This window comes from Orussus abietinus, unplaced genomic scaffold (assembly GCF_000612105.2).
Source record: "Orussus abietinus isolate OABI.00-Male unplaced genomic scaffold, Oabi_2.0 scaffold917, whole genome shotgun sequence".
Lineage (NCBI taxonomy): Eukaryota > Metazoa > Arthropoda > Insecta > Hymenoptera > Orussidae > Orussus > Orussus abietinus.
In genome coordinates this window covers 1-18,891 of record NW_019395059.1, presented here as the reverse complement: position 1 = coordinate 18,891, position 18,891 = coordinate 1, and the positions used below count along the sequence as shown (strand labels likewise).

At 35.1% G+C, this 18,891-nt stretch overlaps 3 protein-coding genes across 3 annotated transcripts; all 3 read right to left on the bottom strand.

Moving 5' to 3' along the window:
* Positions 1–611: 611 nt before the first annotated feature.
* LOC105702261 (membrane metallo-endopeptidase-like 1) lies at positions 612–4,921 on the bottom strand. Its single transcript, XM_023433625.1, has 18 exons — positions 4,835–4,921; positions 4,649–4,761; positions 4,431–4,592; positions 4,072–4,155; positions 3,790–3,992; positions 3,503–3,691; positions 3,348–3,446; positions 3,109–3,250; positions 2,900–3,017; positions 2,725–2,815; positions 2,347–2,523; positions 2,156–2,268; positions 1,858–1,916; positions 1,742–1,793; positions 1,597–1,664; positions 1,385–1,530; positions 1,069–1,230; positions 612–936 (listed from the first exon to the last, which is right to left on the bottom strand). Exons 1-18 carry the CDS (start codon positions 4,897–4,899, stop codon positions 754–756), a joined length of 2,226 nt encoding a protein of 741 aa, XP_023289393.1. The 5' UTR covers positions 4,900–4,921; the 3' UTR covers positions 612–753.
* A 525-nt stretch (positions 4,922–5,446) lies between these two features.
* On the bottom strand, positions 5,447–10,136 carry LOC111674200 (membrane metallo-endopeptidase-like 1). The gene is made up of 18 exons (XM_023433624.1): positions 10,039–10,136; positions 9,859–9,974; positions 9,393–9,554; positions 9,199–9,282; positions 8,748–8,953; positions 8,465–8,653; positions 8,294–8,392; positions 7,868–8,009; positions 7,667–7,784; positions 7,494–7,584; positions 7,145–7,321; positions 6,961–7,073; positions 6,812–6,870; positions 6,683–6,734; positions 6,544–6,611; positions 6,246–6,388; positions 5,954–6,121; positions 5,447–5,732 (listed from the first exon to the last, which is right to left on the bottom strand). The coding sequence occupies exons 1-18, from the start codon at positions 10,092–10,094 to the stop codon at positions 5,550–5,552; spliced, it is 2,226 nt and encodes a 741-aa protein (XP_023289392.1). The 5' UTR covers positions 10,095–10,136; the 3' UTR covers positions 5,447–5,549.
* A 528-nt stretch (positions 10,137–10,664) lies between these two features.
* On the bottom strand, positions 10,665–16,085 carry LOC105702264 (membrane metallo-endopeptidase-like 1). Its single transcript, XM_012429693.2, has 18 exons — positions 15,996–16,085; positions 15,765–15,910; positions 15,526–15,687; positions 15,364–15,447; positions 14,878–15,089; positions 14,565–14,753; positions 14,078–14,185; positions 13,845–13,992; positions 13,657–13,774; positions 13,486–13,576; positions 13,238–13,414; positions 13,030–13,142; positions 12,745–12,803; positions 12,629–12,680; positions 12,487–12,554; positions 12,271–12,413; positions 12,020–12,175; positions 10,665–11,186 (listed from the first exon to the last, which is right to left on the bottom strand). Exons 1-18 carry the CDS (start codon positions 16,061–16,063, stop codon positions 11,004–11,006), a joined length of 2,277 nt encoding a protein of 758 aa, XP_012285116.1. The 5' UTR covers positions 16,064–16,085; the 3' UTR covers positions 10,665–11,003.
* Positions 16,086–18,891: the final 2,806 nt, after the last annotated feature.

Here is an 18,891-nt window from a genome sequence, read left to right as displayed (position 1 = left end):
AAATGGCATCTTTAGGAGTCCTCTTGAGTGACCTGGGCCTCCCGGTCTCAGTTCGATGCGTGAGCCGATGCACGTGCAGGATTTTATATATATATTAATTNTTATTACGGACGCAGGTGCAGGGAGCGTTACGCGGGACGTAACAGAGGTATATCATTTTTTTTTAAATAATAAGTGGTAATTTGCAGAATTCAGTTGAAAAAGTTGACATTGTTCCAGTTTTTGAGTTTATTTTATGAGTACGAGTTTATGAACTTACAACGACTGTACTGAACTTACAACGATTGGACATTTAAAATACCCTTTATGTGTACTAGCAATGTATACTGATCGTAGGGATTTTTTTTCCCCTTTTGGGATGATCTCATATTTTATGACTTCTTTTTATTAGGGTTTTAAAACGAAATTATTTATTAAGTTACTTACTTAACACATTCAACTCGAAGTGATAGATGGAATTCAATCAGAGCATTTTGTGCCATCTAGAATATTAAAATAAAATGGTCACAATTACCAAACACTTACTGTTTTGGAAGTTCGGCATTGCGAATGAACATATATGTCATACTCTAGAACCAGCGCGATTCATTACTAAAATTCTTGCCAATAAATCATGTTTTAAAAATTAGTATACTAATCATGTTTATTGTAACATATACATTTTTTGTACGGATTTAAACCGACATACACCTTTATTTCTAAAGAAATCTTAGTAACTTATTGGCAAACTTAGAATTTAAATTTTAGTATAGTTTACGCCCATAGGGCACATCTTTTTTTCGGATTCATGACGCTGTTTTTTGGACATTTGAATGCAGTCGCGAACTCTTTCATGTTCGACAACGTGCCGATCACTCTATGCTTTGCAACGCTATGAATTGCATTCAGTTTTGCCCAGTAGACCAAATATTTCAAAGGCATCACCTCGCACCATACCTGCGGGAAGAATTGTTAAAAGTTGAATTTGTTTTTCTTTATTTTTGAAATTCGACTTGAGACGGAAAAAATAAAATAATCGGCGAATGGAAGGAAAAAGTGTCACTCAGAAGAAAAATATATAATACTAACGTTGGCGAATGACAGAAAGTATAATTGGTTATCCGTGTAGGCATCCAATCCTGGTAACCTCGAAAGATGCCTTTCATTTGGCCGATCGCGATAAGCTGCAAAACTCAATTGAGCACCAACCGTGTCAGCCATGTTTTCTTTCTCAGTTTGTTTTCCGTTGGCCTACAGAAAATAATTAGAATAAGTAATAAGTGTAGAAAAGTTTCTGAGGAGCGAGGTTACTATATTTTTGCAACCATTGCTAAGTTTCCTTCATGTTGTGCATAAGTACGAGTGCTTTTTCTTGGAAATAAATTTCAAAACCATTTTTACTCACATAGACCTCTCTATTATTTAATACTTCCAGTTCTTCGTACTTATAACTGTTGAATTGATTAACAAAACATTTCGCTCGTTCTGTAAAAGCTTCGATCGATTTTTCAGACCATTCCGTGTGTGAACCATTGTGCGCATATTTACGTCCTGAAATTCCTTCCGTTGTATTAGTTGATGTCATGTGTAAAAAAAAAAAAGAAATCCCCAACCTACCTTCCTCGTCATATCCATGAGACAATTCATGGCCCACGATGGCGCCAAGTTTAGAAAATTGGATGACTCTGCATCAAATAAATTTAATTAATTGTTGATATTGTTGGGAATGGAAGATTTGTATTTTGAAAACTCGTCTACTCACTCTGGCACATCGTTGAATAAAATAGGTTGATGCAGCATTCCCGAGGGTATGACTGAAAATTCGGAACATAGTTTGTATATTATCTTGAAATAATTTGTCACTAGTTGGAACTTTACCTATAACGTTGATATCACGTAGGTAATATGCGTTTATATCGACTATCCCTTTTGGCATTCTGAAATCCAATAATTTCGCCATCTTTTAAGACCTACATTATTTAATATCGCTTTTTGCGAATTGTTCCAGCTAGTCGATAATAATATATAATATGAACAATAGAATACTAATGATGCATTTTTGATTACATGTAAAAAGGGAACTTATAAGGCTGCATGATGACTTGGCTTCTGTGGCACTTAAATTTGGAAAAATTTGGAAAATTTGGAATTATCATGGCTCGTAAACGTCACTTACATCTTACTTTCGGGAAATTTATTTACTGGCTTGTTCAGCTTCTGCAAACTCTTTCTTATGCTAAATATTTTAGACTGAAGTTCATTCTGGAAGTGGTTAGAGCCAATTTTAAGCTGTCGAAGACAAATAATCGGTATAATTTCTGAATATTTAAAGACTGAATTAAAATACGTCGGGATATTAATCCTTACGTTTTGGAAATATTCGTCGACAGAAGAAGTGTTCTTATAAAAAGGTAAATATCCAACAAATGTATGCATTGTTGTGACTTTCATTAATAACGCTGACACGTCCTTCTCGTCCAGCCACGGAGTTGAACTGATATGTAAGTGTATTTGGTTCTTTAAGTCGGTCACCATTTTTGTAGCCTATAAGTCATGATCTTCATTAAAGTGTGCTTTATTGAAAAGGTAATTTGTATGTATATAAGATAGGAGTGAAGAAGCTAATAATCATTTCTCACCACGTTGGTTCTAAAATGAGCAATTATTTACGTCTAATAGGGTAAAAAGTATTTCGTCCCATTAAAGGGCATTTACATATGAAAGACAGAAAATAAAAATACTTACTATCTTGATTGATTGATCTGGGACGTACTTCTTTATATATTCAGACATCACTGCACTTAGAGCAGGATTTCTATAAACACAGTCTAACGATCTGCAACAATTTTGTTTTTATTTCTTGAGATCATAAAATTACATAAAAAATGTAGAATATTTGTTGGCAATTTAATAAACTTACCGCGTTCGTGATGATTGTCTCCTCAAAAACTGTTGTTGTATCGTTTCGTAAAGTTCCCTCATGTAAGAATTCGTAAACATCAACACACGACAAACAAATTTCCAGTGAACATAATTAACTGCAAAAAATATATGCGATTACCAGTAATGCAATTTTAATGCCATGTCTGCTGAAATATTGCAAAAGTCATTGACAAATTTTAATCTTACCTAACACTCTGGTCGATGTTGACTTCAATACATTTGCCAGTCCATAAAAATAATGTTTATCATATATAAAAAATCTGTCGCTAGGTCCCATATTGATACCACTATCCGTAAAAATAGTATGTATCACGTTCATCCAATTTATCTAGAAACATAATTTAAATTTGAATTCCACTTAGGATTTAAAGGAAAAACAATATATCAACATTTGAAATACATATTATATAATTATTGTTTTTTACCTCCGTTTTACTAGATTTGTGACGTTTACTGTCCCAGATGCTTTGGAATTCTTTGGATGATTTTATAACATCGGACGATTTAAATTTATTGGATATGATCTGAAATAAATAATAAATGGAATAATGTTCGAAAGTAAGACAAAATTGCTGATTACCTTGTTTAATTTATATTCCAAAGCTATCATATCATCCACATCGCGTTTCATGTCTCCAATGGAGACATTGTCGTTTCTTACGAATTCGGTAGCAACCGCGACGACAAAATTGATGTATTGTTTCACTTTCTTCTCACCCTGTAGTTTTTTAAGAATTTCACTTGGAAGGAAGGTTTCAATAGGTTGTATCTATGAACATTAAGAAGCTGTAGTCAAATTGCACTCGTTGGTTTGACGTTGTTAGAAGTATTCACTTTTTTTAAAAGTGTTATACCGAAAAACCATACCACGAAATGATGGATATTGGATTCTAGATAACCAGATAAGATGCCGATTCGGAAAAATGTTGGTCCACCCAAAATGCGAATATAATTTTCATCAATTTCTTGCCACGAAAGAGATCTCTGCCAGGAAGACATCGCCATTGGCCATCCTCCATTCTGTTTTAATATTTTAGCTACGTCCTTTACGCCTACTTCTTCGATTGCACCTAAATAAGTTAATATGCTTGTTAATTATTTTTTGTAAAAGAAGTATAAAACAGAAAAAAAGAAATTGTTTATATTTACGTTCGTCTACGCATGCTTTATAAGCTTGCTTTGCTTTTTTCAATGATTCCGAATCGCGTGCAACAATGTTCTGGGAAATAATGTCTGAAATTTAAAGACAGAAATTATTTTATTTTCTATCGTAATTATTAAAACTGATATGAAATAATCTTTTTTAATTTCTCAAAATATAACCGATACTGAATATAATTTCTATGTTAATAAATCATCACATTTTTGTAGTGATGTTGATGCTGTTAAGAAATGTTTTCTAAATTGTAGAAATCACTTCCGATCAAGAGAAATGGCAAATATTTGATATCTATTATGTTTCATTAAAAGAATAATTGTTATAGTTCCTTAATAAATGAATATAATACCTTCAAGCCGTTCGTTAATTGTATTCTGAAGTATATTGAATTGGTTTATATATTCCTGTTGTTGGCTCTGCTCGAAACGTTGTTTATAATTCCCACAAGCATACTCATAAAAATTGTCGCAAGGATTCGAGTCCGATTTTAGATTCCGCAATATTTCCTCAGCTGTAGTAACCGATTATGTGTTTTAAAAATTAATTTCGTTATATTAAATACCTTACCTATATATTTGCATTCTTCTGTATTGCAGATTTCAGATTGCATAATTCGTGACGATCCTCCACCCGGTTTTGCTTGTACCAAATCAGAAACCACAAAAAGTATCAAGTAAATTCTAAAATGGAAGTGTTACGTAATATTCTGTAAAGGATATGTTTTATTCAAAAACGTTACTGGGATTCACGTACATTTGAATATATCTGATTAATATGTTTCGCCATTTAATCGCCATGAAACCGATTATTGGAAACATATTTCTAGATGATGAGCTTGAAACTGCAATAGGTACGGGAAAGAATCGCTACAGTTAAACGTTATATTCTAACATTTCTACGTTTTATCCAAATGTTATACGAGTTGCACGTTTCCGATAAGACCTTCCAGTAATGACTAGACATTGCGATTTGCGAAAGAGATTTATGGAGCTTACCTAGAATGTTAGCTACTAATGTTTGCGATTACGATTTCTAGGTAATATTAAACTCGCATGAATCGTATAATTCCATAACTCGAAACATGAAACTACGAGGACAAACTCTTGCAGTATCTGTTAAAGATAAACAATGATTGTTCCGGGTTACAAATTAGTCATGCCAACTCTACATGACGGAATATCCTAAAAATTTCAATATTTCAAAATACGAAGTTCTATTGCTGAATATTGAAATCTGTCAATGCCGCAATATATTAGGTTGAGGAATAAGTTCCCGTCGTTTTTAACGTAACGTAACGTAATGAAAACGGCGGGAACTTATTTCTCAACCTAATGCATATTACGATGAAGCCGAAAGATAGAAATATCTATGTTACATATGTGTATTTAACTGTACAGTTGAAATTACAAATGTTACTCTTACTTTACGAATCGGTAACATTAAGAATGATTTCTTTGATACACATTTTTTATCCCCACAAAGTACACCTTCGGCTGGGATTCATTGCATCGCCTGCCTTGCAGCCAAATGCAGTTGTGAAACCTTCCAAATTTGATACAGTCCCAATTACTCGGTGGTGTGCGATACTGTATTCGCCATTCAGTCGCGCCAAATACAACAGAAACCGCGGATCATTGTACTCGCACCACATCTGTGGACAAATTGTTTTTTGCGATTCTGAATACAAATCGACATTCCCGAAACAAATAATCAAGTAAATCAAAGCTTGGTGAAAGTTCCCCCCTTTTCAAAATTTAGTTACTTCAAGGTCTGTACTGCAATGTATCTCATGATTAAAATTTTTGTTCTAATTATCGTATACGTATAAATCCAAGATTTGACTTATTACCGTGCACACCGTGTCAAACTTACATTGGCGTAGGCTAAAAAGAATAACTGTTCATCGGTGACTGACTCCAAACCTGGTAATCTTTGATGTAGTGATGTTCTTTTCCTTAGATTGTTGATGAAAGCTCCATGGCTGATTTGCATACCAGCTGTATCGGCCAGATTTTCTATTTGAGTCTCATCGCCACTATCCTACAGGAATTCATGTAATTAAGAAAACAGCCGTTCTTAAACTTGTGGGTAATTACGTGTAATACTACGTGTAATTTTGGCAAAATATGTATAATCCGAATTAATTAGAAAAAAGCCAACTAACAAATAGAACGTGGCCATGTGGTATTAGGTCTTGATAATGGTAGGTTTGGAACTGGTCGACTAAACATTGAGTTCTGTCTTCATATTCTCTCATAGTTGCAGCTGGCCAATGCATCGGAGATCCATCGTAGGCATAACGAAGTCCTGGAAGTCAAAGATGTTGATTTTCAAAAAATTTGTGACTTAAACGTATGTCCTGTAAGTATTTTTTTTTAAGGAAATCTACACGTATGAGAATATCTCTTGTAACCCTTTCACGCGTTCATAGAAAATTCACCGAATTTTCACGAAACACTTACCAAGTTTATCAAAACCGTGAGTGAATTCGTGCCCTAGGATAACACCGATTGAGCCGAGATGAAAAGGTCTGGATGAAAGAAACAGATAAGCGACATTATACTTGGGTAGAAAAGTGCATCAGGGTACCAGTGTACTCACTCTGGTACGTCGTACAAGAAAAACGGGGCTTGTAATATTCCTGATGGTACGACTAGGTAGAAAAGAAAGAAACTGGTATATAAAACGATTCTATTTTTCGGAATTGTAAATAAGGACGATGTTGCTTACCTATACTATTACGTGGTCGAACATAGAATGCATTTACTTCGACGACTGGCTTTACCCACCTAAAATAAAAATCGACGTGTTTTACAGAGCCAATTTCCATCAGTCGACGTTTTAAATTAAAGTTGGACACAATTGTAGGAATATCTTACACTTTATCTTCTGCGTATCGATCCACAGGCACACTTAGTTTTTCTAGAGAGCGGCCTATACGAAAAATCATACTGTTTAACCCATTCTGTAAGTGACTATCCCCAACGCGGAGCTGTAAGAGGTATCGAAAATTGAAAAACATATCAGTTTTTATTCATTAGTCCGATCAAGCGCATTTCGTACCTTCTTATAATATTCGTTGACTTTCGCAGGCGTTCTTAACCAAGATAAATAACCAATGAATTCGTGCAAACGCTGGACTTTCTTCTTCGCTGCTTCCCTTGAGTTGGGATCCAACCAGGGGGAATTTTTAATTTGTTCAATTAATTCCTTTGTTAGATCTGCTATTATTTCATGGACCTGTAAACACATTATGAGACTTTCCCTATCGCACTTATCCCAGAAGTTGTTCGTTTAATATAAATCAATTTCGAATATTTGCATTCGCACCTCTTATATACATATTTTTTTGGCACAAAACTCTACCGAGTTTCTTAATTCATTTAAAATATGCTTTCGAAACTCTACTTACTTTTTCGGTGTAGCTTTGTGGTACTTTAGCCAGCACGTACTGATGGTACAACGCCTTTTGAGCTGGATTTTCCTTCATACACTCCTTCTCTCTAGAGTGTTTTTCTTTTTTTAAATTCTTTAGCCCTTCGAATATGAAAATCTAAAGAGTTTATACCATTTCAAAAGACATACCGTGAATCCGATGAAGTGCTCTTCAACATTTCCGTATTGAAATCATGGTACAAATCTCTTGTACCTGTGTCGGTGAACTTCAATACGTCATAAATAAATATCCAACAAACATAGTTAACTGCAAATTTATTTTATTATTTATAGGCTGCAGTTTGAACCTTTTTTTTTATTGTTATACTTAAATCCCGATTAAGCCGTTACCTATTACTCTCGTAGGCGTTGAATCCAAAATATTGGCCAACCGATAAAAGTACTCCTCATCTCTTACCGTAATTACTTCCGGTGGTGTAAAATTTACGTCAGTATGTAAACCAAGTTTAAAAAGTACAACCTCCCAGATGATCTGAAGCATATTTCTCGAATTTAGAATTCTTTTATAAATTATTATGACAATCAATTACATGATCTATTTAGAGTCCTTGAGATGAAAGTAGTTTAATAATTAATAAATGTGTTTTATCTTAGTCTTACTCTTTTGACCTCGTAATACTCATCATTGTGCTAAAGAATACTACAGAAATTAGAGACCTCGCGGTCTCGCTTAAATTTTCGAAGGGAAATAATTCCCTCATATTTGACGGGTTGTGACACACCTATGTTAAAGTTTTCAAAAATAATATACGTTACCCTTGAGTTCGCCATTGAATACGGATAGCTATTATATTTATTTTGAAACGTAGTAAGATGCATTCGAACCTGAGCGACATCCCGGGCTTTAGATATGGCCTGAAATCAAAGAAACATAGTTTCGGGAAAGAAGAAAAATAGTTCAACTTTAAAGAGATCACGTTTGCGTACTTTTGCCAGCGTAATCTGCAGATCAATCAAGTCTTTCGCATCTTGCTTAATCGTTTCAGAATCAACATTGGCAGTAGCAAATTGCTGAGCAATTGTAACAATAAAATCACGGTAGACTTTAATCTTAGCTTTGTATTTGTCCGGGTTACGAAAGACATTAAGCGGCAAGATTAATTTTGGTGGATGAATCTGAAAAATGACAATTTCTGTGAATACTTATTTTCTTTACAATTCGAAGTACAAATACAAAATAATTAAGAAGAAAGACTGCTATTTTCTATACCACTAAGTTATGCTTCTTAGAATTATAAGGGCCGGGCTCCACGGTATAATGAAAAAACGCCGATTTTCCTATAAATCCAGTGAAGAATTGATCGATTTGTTGCCAACGTTTAGAAATATTGCTCCAATTATGCATGGCCATGGGCCAACCTCCTTGATTCATTAGCTTTTCGGTAAGCTCTGATAGTCCTACACTGTCCAATTGATCTAGAAAATTAAATAATACTTTTGGCGGTATATTACATTTAATTATAATTATATAAAAATTATACATTTTAGTCTCGAGTTTTTTTTTTTTCTATCATCACTATCTGTTGGTATAATATTTTTGCTCCTTCAATCAATTTATAATAACTTCAAGATTACTGGTAAATGGGTTCGGCTCATTCAACTTTTGAATTTATTCATAACATCTCTTAACTTAAATATTTTTAGTTAAACGTTAACGTTACCGTCGTTCATGCAAGCGTGGTAAGCCGTTTTTGATTTCTTCACGGCCTCTATATCAGACAGTAGAATGGAACGTCTGGCCGTATCTGCAAAACGAGAAAAATATAAAATGAAACATTTCTTCCTTTATTTAATTATATTGGTTCTATGTCAATAATTTGAGTGAATCGATAATCCTGAATCGGAAATGCCATACCTTCCAAATATTTGCTGATTTTTTCGCCAGCCATTCTGAATTGGTTCATTTGGTATCTGTCTTGACCCATTGGATGATGAGTGTGGAAATTTCCGCAAGCGAACTCGTAAAAATCATCACATGGCGACGCGTTTCTGTCTATGTTCCTTAAAATCTCTGCACCTACACGTGTTAAAATCGATTTAAAGTCGATTCACGCGTTTTCATGTATTAGGGCAAGTTGCATCAACAGTGACTAGTGTGACATTTTTTAATCACGATTAGTTACTACTGAATCAGTAAAATTCGTGTAGCACCGAGAAAAATTAAGCTAATCGAAGATTAAAATCTGTTGCTAGATAGTCACCTGTAGTCGAGCGATTAGCTTGTAATCAAGCATTAAGTAATCCTTAATTAAAGATTTTAACTTCAATGTTGGAGCAACCGGATATTTAGTCTTGCACCGCTTGTTCAAATAATTACTTACTCGCTTTCCGGCAATCTGCAGAATTACATACAGAAACCTGCGGGTTCTTTTTCGATATTCCCGCCCCTGGTTCAGCTTTTGCGTAATTAGCGATGATCAGTAGCATTAATGAAATTCTGCAAAAACACCAATTATTGGAGTCTTGTTAAATTCCTTGATGATCTAATAGGATATACTTACCTTCGAAGATGACTTAATTTTGTTTGACTAATCGGCATGTTAATTGTAGAAAGCATTTTTTTCCGTGACCTTAGTCACATAACATTCACCTAATCAAAAGTGACACCTCTTCGTATCCGTGTTCTTTTTATAGGTGAACACATCGCTTAATGGTAATCTTTCCGGGTGACGATTATCTGACAAGGATTAAAGTTGCACGTTTCGGAATCGTCGTGACACGACTGTAACTATAATGTGATGGATTGTGAATCATCACGAGCATTTGGAAACGATATGTTGAGCAAGATTTATGAAAATTAACTGAACTTTTAAGGAAGTTCATTACTTTGGGATTTCCAGTGTCTTGTCTCGGAAAATACTGCAAACATATTTTTAAACTAACTGAATTCATAAGATACTCTCTTAAAAAACAGTGTTCTTATCATACGAGAGCAATTTTCGATATGTAGATAATTTCACCCCAACGAAGCAATTAAAAATATTAATACACTCGCGACCGGCAAATTTTTTCCGTTTCAAATACTGAGTACCGGCAAAAATAATGAAATTCTGAAACTGGTTGCCGCAAACTTGTATCGTTAAAGGACGTGATTCACGTCAGCGGTCACGAATGTGTTAATAGCATAAAAGGAACGAAAACCTTTTTATTTTAGTGCCGATACCTAATTACTTTTATGAGGCCACATGCAGTATGATGTCCCTCACTTATTTACATAAATATAAACAATACTAAATTAATATTAGGTAATAAATGAATAAAGCTGAAAAATACGACTCTTCCGATTCAACCAGTGCAAAAGGCAATTTCGGATTGATGTACATGTAATGAGAATTAGCAATTTCTATTAAAGTGCAATTTATTTACTTTGGATTTTATGAATAAATTTCATCAGAATGTTACATTGCACTTGTATACAAATCTTTGCATGAATTTTTCGATGTCTGATTCATTGAATTTAATGCATTCAATTCCATAAGCTGCACCTCCTTTTCGAGAACATAGGACTGTACTTAGAGCATTGAAATGCGTCAGCAAAGGCTTTTATATTCGATAGTGTACCAATGAGTCGGTGCTCTCCGATACTGTAACCTTGCGATATTTGCAACAAGTACATCAACATGTCCACGTCTCTATACTCGCACCACATCTGTAAAAAAATAGTGTCTGAACATTTGAACATACATTGTATGACCCCGATAAAATCCAGAAAAGTAGCTTCCTGTAGAAGCAGAGTAAAAAATAGGCCAAAAGAGGCTGTAGTGCATTGAACACACAATTTACTTTTTAAGTGAAATTAATTATTTCCAGCGATCTAAATGATTCTTGTCGAAGAAATTTCCTGGCTCCACCGAAATTTATTTTACAGGAATTATCAGCATTACGGGACAAACGATGATAGTTTTATATTATATACAAAATTGACTTCACGTCCTGAAAATATTGGAAGTTATAAAATTTTTTGGATGAATTATTGTGTTTAACTCAAACAAGTTAATACTTAATTTAAAAACTGTTTAATGGCGGATGAATATTGTTCTAAGTTTATGTAAGAATGAATCCACCGGTAAGTGACAGAATTTTGAGAGATTCTACTTTGATACAAGAATTTTGTTAATTCTTCCAATCTTTCACTTTTTTATGCGAATCAACTACTCATCCCGGACGTTTATATGTAGAATATCTAACGACAATAAACAATAAACGCAAAAGATTGAATATCGATTGCCTTAATTACATTCAATCAACTCTACAATTTACTTTGTCCATAATAATACGGACGTTTATATGTAGAATATCTAACGACAATAAACAATAAACGCAAAAGATTGAATATCGATTGCCTTAATTACATTCAATCAACTCTACAATTTACTTTGTCCATAATAATACGTAAAAATCTTTTTGCCACAAAAATGCCGTATCTTATACAAAGTAACTCTTGTTCAGTGTATTTGTTTATATGGTTTCTAAATGTCTTACATTAGCGTACGATAAAAAGAACAACTGATCGTCGGTATAACTGTTCAGACCAGGTAATTTCTGGTAGTTCTTTGCTCGAGTTTTATAAGCTGCATAGGTCAATTGCATTCCTACAGAGTCGGCCATGTTTTCCGTTGCGGTTGCTGCACCATTACACTGGAAAAGTTAAATCAAATACCGAAAATGCAGCCAAAATTAGAGCGAAGTAGCCTATATTAATGGTTAAATTAAGATTTACAAAGAGAACATACATATACGAGTTGACCGATGTCTTCCAATTCTTTGTATCTATATCCGTTAAATTGATCGATCCAGCATTGTACTCGTTTTTCGAATTCCTTACCCGATTTGCTGGACCATGTCATATGTGACCCATCATGTGCGTATTCACGACCTGAAAACGATCAATTTTGTTCTATGAATTTCAATTTCCACGAAAAATCAATTTTTGAAGAAAGAAAACTCACCTGCTTCATCGAAACTATGTGTCAGTTCGTGTCCTATAACAGTACCAAGAGTCCCGAATTGGACATTTCTTAAAAAAGAAAAAATATCAACCATCTAGATTTTTTGCATTTTTTTCAGAATTGGAGTAACATTGCTACCTACTCGGGAACATCGCTAAAGAATAATGGTGGCTGCATCACTCCTACCGGTATGACTGAAAATGAACTAAATGTATCAACTGCCACGTCGAAATATTAAAAAGAAAACTAAGAACTCACTCAAAGCGTTGAGACGGAGAAAATTGTATGCATTTACTTCTGTGACTCCGAAGGGCCATCTAAAAGAGTTATTAGAAATAGGATCTAATTAAAATCGCTCTGATCTATATTTATTCACGATTTTATGTTAAGAATTTCAAAGGAGTACAAGGTTCAGTTTAAAAGACTGTCTGAAAAATTCGCGGATTTGTAAATGTTTAACTCAAAATATTTTCTTACCGAAAAATATGTAATATTACCTAGTCATCCAATAATGCAATAAATTGTGGTTAATTTTTTTCTTACATGCTTGAATCTGCTAGCCGATTTACTGGCTCCGGCAACAGATTTAATAAATTTCGTACATCATGCATCCTCTTATTGAAAATGTTTCTGATATGGCTGTCTCCAATTTCGAGCTGTCTCAACAAATGGCACAACACATAATTTTCATTTAGATATTCGATCGCAAATATGGAAGAAAATTACGAGCGTACATAAAGTGACTTCATACCTTATGATAGTTTTCACTAACTAATGTGGCATTTCGTACCCACGAAGAAGGCCCAACAAATTCATTTAAATGCTTGAGCTTCAATATCGAAGCATCCTTCGCTTCTCTATCCAGCCAAGGAGCTCCGCTGATCTGGTGCTCAAATTCTTTTTTAACATCTTTGACCATTTCTTTAATCTACCACAATATGAAAAGAAAAAAAAAACAAGTCAAACGAAATTCTCTAGTTAGATAAAAGAAGAACATACAATTTTTACGGTTTTCAGTGGAACGTGTTTTTCCAGATATCGATGAACAATTGCAATTAGGGCTGGATTGTTGTTCAAGCAATCCTCCCGCCTAAAACAAAATAACCTTAAATTTAATCAGAGTATCGTTGAAGAATATTCTAATGTAAAATGTAATTTTGGGGAACCTACCGATCTAGATCGGCTTTATCTTTTAACAGGTCACTCCGCATTTGAGTATCCAGAAATTCTAAATCCCAGTCTATACTTCTCAGTAAACGACGGACTAACTGCCAATGAATGTAATTAACTACGAACAAATTTATACAGTCAATTTCATGAATTGTCAAAATCCAATCCAAAAATTCTCCCTTCATTACTTATGACTTCAGCCGGTACATTCGATAATACGTCCTCCAAGTTTTCAAAATAGGGCACGTCATGTACTACCATTTTCCACGTAGGATCGTACATAAGATTACTGTTTGCGAAGAAGCTTTGAAGGATACTCTCCCAATCTATCTTATTCTAAAATAAAAGGAGAAATACATGTCTATCAGATAAGATATTACATATTTTTTAATACATTTTTTGGAATATAATTTAATCGCACCTGCACCGATCGTTGTCGTGTCTTTTGATTTTGAATAAATTCAGACATTGTAAGCCTTTTTTGCTGCATTGGTATCACACGACCAGCTTGTCGTTCGATGTGTTTAATCTGTAAAATTATTTCCCATAGAACGCAGGAAGAAAATGGATCATTGAGACGACATGAAAGTGGCATCTGTGGGGTCAATTCTGTATGAAACGGCAAACTGGGTTTACCGAATTGTTTGAAATTTGTCCATGTGAGTAAGGAGGCCCTAAGAGAGGTCCTGACACTCGCGAAATTTCGTTTCTTATAAAAAAAAGTGTAAACAATGTTTGTAAACAAATTTAAACAAAAATGAAATTTCATGGGTGTCAGGACCTTCCTTAGGGTCTCCATATTGACGTGAAAAAATTCCAAATGATTCGGTATACCCAGTTCGAAAAAAAGTTTTATAAACCAGACCCCTCAGACACTTTCACATTAGCTTAAAGATACCTGTACCAACCTTTGCTAGAGCCGTTTCTAAAGCTACGATAGAATTCGCATCCTCCCACATATTACTCGCACTGCTTGTTCTGTCTACAAACCGCAAAGCGACGCTGACGATAAATTTGCGATACCTGTCCATTTTCTCTAGATGATGCGGTGACGTCTGAAGTATGTTTGTCGGTAGAGCAGACAAACTGGGTATTAACTGTTGAAACGAAATTAAAAAATGTTGATGTTAGAGTTCAGCATCCAAAATTAAGATTGCTTATCTTTGGATTTTCTGTGAATTTCTATTGTTACCGTTTGACTCATTTTTCTCAGTCACTTACCACGAAGACGTGTCTCGTAGGATCGGTGGTGGTGTCAGGTTCGACACTAAATCGAAAAAATGCGGATTCACCTATAAAATTAATATACCACTTATCAAGCTCACGCCAAGAAACGGAAGTCCAATCTCTTCTCAAAGACGTTGCTATCGGCCAGCCTCCCTTCTGTGCCAGAATGGACTTCATTTCCGCCATTGCTGTCTTGTTAATGCGCTCTAAAAATAAAATCTCCTATTCCATTCTACACTGGAAACTGTGTCCAGCAAAATACGAATGTTTAATACAAATTTTTTTCTATAAGAACATCCTAATGTTTTACGAACGAAACTGAAAGAGATATTTCCGCAATAATTTTTTTAAATTGCTGAAGAATATCTTCACATGATGAGGAATAGTGTTCTCATAGTACACATTAAGCCTATATAATTCAATGTTATCTCTATAGAAGCAATTTGTTTGAGTAAAAAGAGATGTGCAAAATGGTCATACTTTCATCGACGCAAACTTTAAAGGCTTTCTTTGCTTTCTTTACGGCTTCCGCGTCCTTGCGAGAAATTGGTTCATTAATTATGTCTGAAACATGACAAAATAATTCTTCACCGTTTATCTGCTCCGCGACGTAAAAATGGAGGTAAAGAAAAAAAGGGGGACCTTGTAATCGATCTTGGACAGTCTTTTCGATCTCCATAAATTGATTATAATAACCGTCCCCTGTATTCAAGTTGACGTGAGACTTGTAATTCCCACAGGCAAACTCATAAAAATTGTGACAAGGTGATACTCTAGTATTCATATTTCGTAAGATTTCCTTCGCTGTTAGGTAGAAAATGAAATTCATTATTTTTTCTCTTTTAGAAGTCTTCATTTGTCATTGCCAACGTAATTCTTACCTATCATTTTGCAGCCTTCGGTAAGACAAGTCTCAGAGTCGTTTGAACCTCTTCGAGAAGGTGAATTAGTATTCAACACTTTTGTCAGCGTTGATCCTGCCTCTGCTGACACTATACTGACCAGTAAACAAAGAACTAGGCAGTATCTTTAAAGGAGGAACAGAACAATTGTATTTCCGAAATGTTCCCTATTCTTAGACGTTCATTAAATTACATCAAAGTATTACATACGGTAGCAGAAAACATCTGGTAGAAATTTCTTTTCTATTTATGAGCGAGTTGTCTTTTGACAAAACCATAGTTAAATGTGCTTAAATTTTCTTCTAGTACTTGGTACAAGAAAAGTTGTTCCAATGTTTATATCAACTAGTCATATCAATTTTCATTCCCCGCGTGTCTTAAATGGCTCCGATTAGTCGCGACACGATGTTGTAAACCTGCTGCAAATATCGAAACTAAATCAAGCACATATATATTTACCGCGTGTACAAATATTTGGAATAATGAATGCACCATATTCGATACGATTCTTATACGCCGGCAAACATAATTACCTTCTCAGCATATACTTGTTGCCGGTTGAAAACAAAAGCAAATTATAATGCGTAGTATAGCTGTAAAGTAGCTGAATAAGTCGTAGCATAATAAGTAGCGTGAGATTGTAATAGCGTTGGCCAGCGGGGACGGAGGCGCATGGTGTGCTCTATGAAGGAATAAACGTACCCTTGGGTGGATGCTCGTAGCGCGCCGAGAACACTCGGGGACGCCGACAGGGAAGGACCAAAGGAGTCTAACCTTGATACGACGTGTAAGGTGGGAGAACCGATGGATTGACATCTTGCAATGGCAAGGTGTGTGGTATCCAATAGGTCAGACCTACCCTCTTGCGTAAAAGCTGCCCCCCATGTAGAAATTTCGATCTTTCGCCCATACTGACCATCGTTTCAACATTGGGCCAATATTGGCACTCGAGCCTCACCTGATTATCTTGGCCCAATATTGAAAATACCATCGGTATATGTTAGGGCCAATGTCGGAATTTACATCCATAACCTAAGGACAGCCGATGTTTGAAAATATATTTGTAGCGTAATTTTCATGTTTGAATCTTCGCGCAATCGCATGTAACCGATCTGTGAGGCCTCTACCGGGTTGTCCGAGTAATCTCCCCGGTGCTACGATTTCGGTGGTATCGGAAGGCCAGCGCTCGCTCTCTCGGCCCGCAACCTTCGTCAAGAGCGCATCGCGAGGAGGAACTGACCAATCCAAGGATCCCAGGATTGAGCCATAAGAGAAGAGCGTCTGTTGCTGCTCATAAGGGACCAGCCTTTCATCCTCCTGCGACGGGATATTCAACCTTCTCGCCCGCATCGAATGCAGTGAATGCCCTGGATTGAGGCCAGTCAAATCTAGAGACTTATATTTTCTGATTCTTAAAATTATAATTTACACGAGCATTTGTATTGCGTTAGCTCTATCGTTATTTTCTGTTACATCTCGTTTCGCGACTTGCTAAGAGAACTAGTAAAAAGGACTGAGAAAGAAAACAACATTACAGATTTAACCAATATAAGACCGAATGTCGGACCAACATCGACAAATGCATCAGTTTTATAGAAAGCCAACCCTCGGCAAACGATTGGCCCATTCGAGAACCACGTATGTAGCAATATAGCGCGGAACTTATTAACCGTGTTATAAGAACGACTACTGTATACAGACAAGTTAAACAAGGAATTAAGGAAATCAAAATAATAACATACATTTTTTCATGTTTTTATTTCATGTCATGGTAATTAATAATGCTTTTGTACTCTTTGACATTCACATATCAATATAATATGTATACTGTATATACATATGTATAATATGTATACAATATATGTATGTATACTGATTCAAACATTTTCTTGATTGCACGACTTTTGCATTCGAATTTTCTTTCCCTCTTCTCTGTCTCCTGCTTGAGCAAAGAAGTACACTGGGAGACAACAATGCCTTCCCATCCTGCACGCGATGCCGTATCTGCAGGGGAGGCATTCATGTCCGCCATTGTACGATAGGAAAGAATTATATTCCTTAAATCCGCAATTAAAATTGCTCATGACAATATTAGTAAAAAAAAACAATTATATGAGAAAATTTAAGATAGAGAAAGAATAATCTAAATAGGTTAACCCGGAGAAAAGTTATGTGTGAACATATATATAATAAAAAATTAAATTTAAAAAATGTACGGGACTTACTAACAATAAAAATTTCCTTCTTCTTTGAAATTAGTTAAAAATCACACCTTTCATAAAAGAGAAGTTTGCAACAATTGGAAAATCAGTTTCTATAACTGCATGGGCAAAAATGTTTTTTTGATCTATTGAATTCTGTTGCACCATCAATATTAACAATTAGCTTTATATAATCAACTAAAAATAGTTCAGACGGAATTAACTTGTTAAAATTGTTTTCTATTCCCCTGTACATAAAATGTCCCGCCGATTCATCGTAGCCTACGATATTGCGTAATATCCGTTTATCCAAAAATGGAGTTTCCAACAATGTTTTAGCCGTTTTTGGGAAATCTGTACGGCTCTCTAAGAACTACAGGTAGATTATCAATTGTTTCGTGTTTTAAAGTTTTAATGTGCTTTAATGCCCACAATCGTATTTTTTCACTTGCAGTCCTTTGAAAGTGGCTGTTAAAGTTGCACCGAGTCTCACAATAATTATTTTCAATATTGTCTGGTTCCTCAGTCCAAGAAAAGTCCGATGAGGCGCTCGAAAACATTGAAGGTAAGTCTCTTTTCGATGAAAATTTATCACTAGTGTCGTTAGTATATTTTTATTCACTGTTTATTTTCTGTATCAGCATTACATTTCTCTCGTCGTGAAATAGCACGATATTTTTTAACCCGCTCGTATGCATTCATTTTTCTGTGTAAAGATTGCAAGCCAAACCCGATTTATTACTACATTTCGGAGTCCCGTCAGTAAATCAGTTCTAGGTTACACCTCTTTTAACAAACACATCTTGAAAAACTGCGGCCCACTGCTGCTCTACTTGTCATTTGCCGCCTTTAGGGGGATGTGAAAGGCGTCTCTGAGGGGTCAAATCGTTTATAAAAGTTTTCTC

Excerpts from the sequence above, each read along its gene's own strand:
- LOC111674200 (XM_023433624.1), bottom strand. The coding sequence starts at position 10,094 with ATGCTTTCTACAATTAACATGCCGATTAGTCAAACAAAATTAAGTCAT. Across the intron at positions 9,283-9,392 it reads AATCAGCAAATATTTGGAAG|ATACGGCCAGACGTTCCATT; the intron begins GTATGGCATTTC and ends CTCGTTTTGCAG. Across the intron at positions 7,074-7,144 it reads TCAACGAATATTATAAGAAG|CTCCGCGTTGGGGATAGTCA; the intron begins GTACGAAATGCG and ends TACCTCTTACAG.
- LOC105702264 (XM_012429693.2), bottom strand. The coding sequence starts at position 16,063 with ATGGTTTTGTCAAAAGACAACTCGCTCATAAATAGAAAAGAAATTTCT. Across the intron at positions 15,448-15,525 it reads TGTCCAAGATCGATTACAAG|ACATAATTAATGAACCAATT; the intron begins GTCCCCCTTTTT and ends GTCATGTTTCAG. Across the intron at positions 13,577-13,656 it reads GATAAAGCCGATCTAGATCG|GCGGGAGGATTGCTTGAACA; the intron begins GTAGGTTCCCCA and ends ATTTTGTTTTAG.
- LOC105702261 (XM_023433625.1), bottom strand. The coding sequence starts at position 4,899 with ATGTTTCCAATAATCGGTTTCATGGCGATTAAATGGCGAAACATATTA. Across the intron at positions 4,762-4,834 it reads TTAATCAGATATATTCAAAT|AATTTACTTGATACTTTTTG; the intron begins GTACGTGAATCC and ends CTTCCATTTTAG. Across the intron at positions 3,692-3,789 it reads CCAATATCCATCATTTCGTG|ATACAACCTATTGAAACCTT; the intron begins GTATGGTTTTTC and ends TAATGTTCATAG.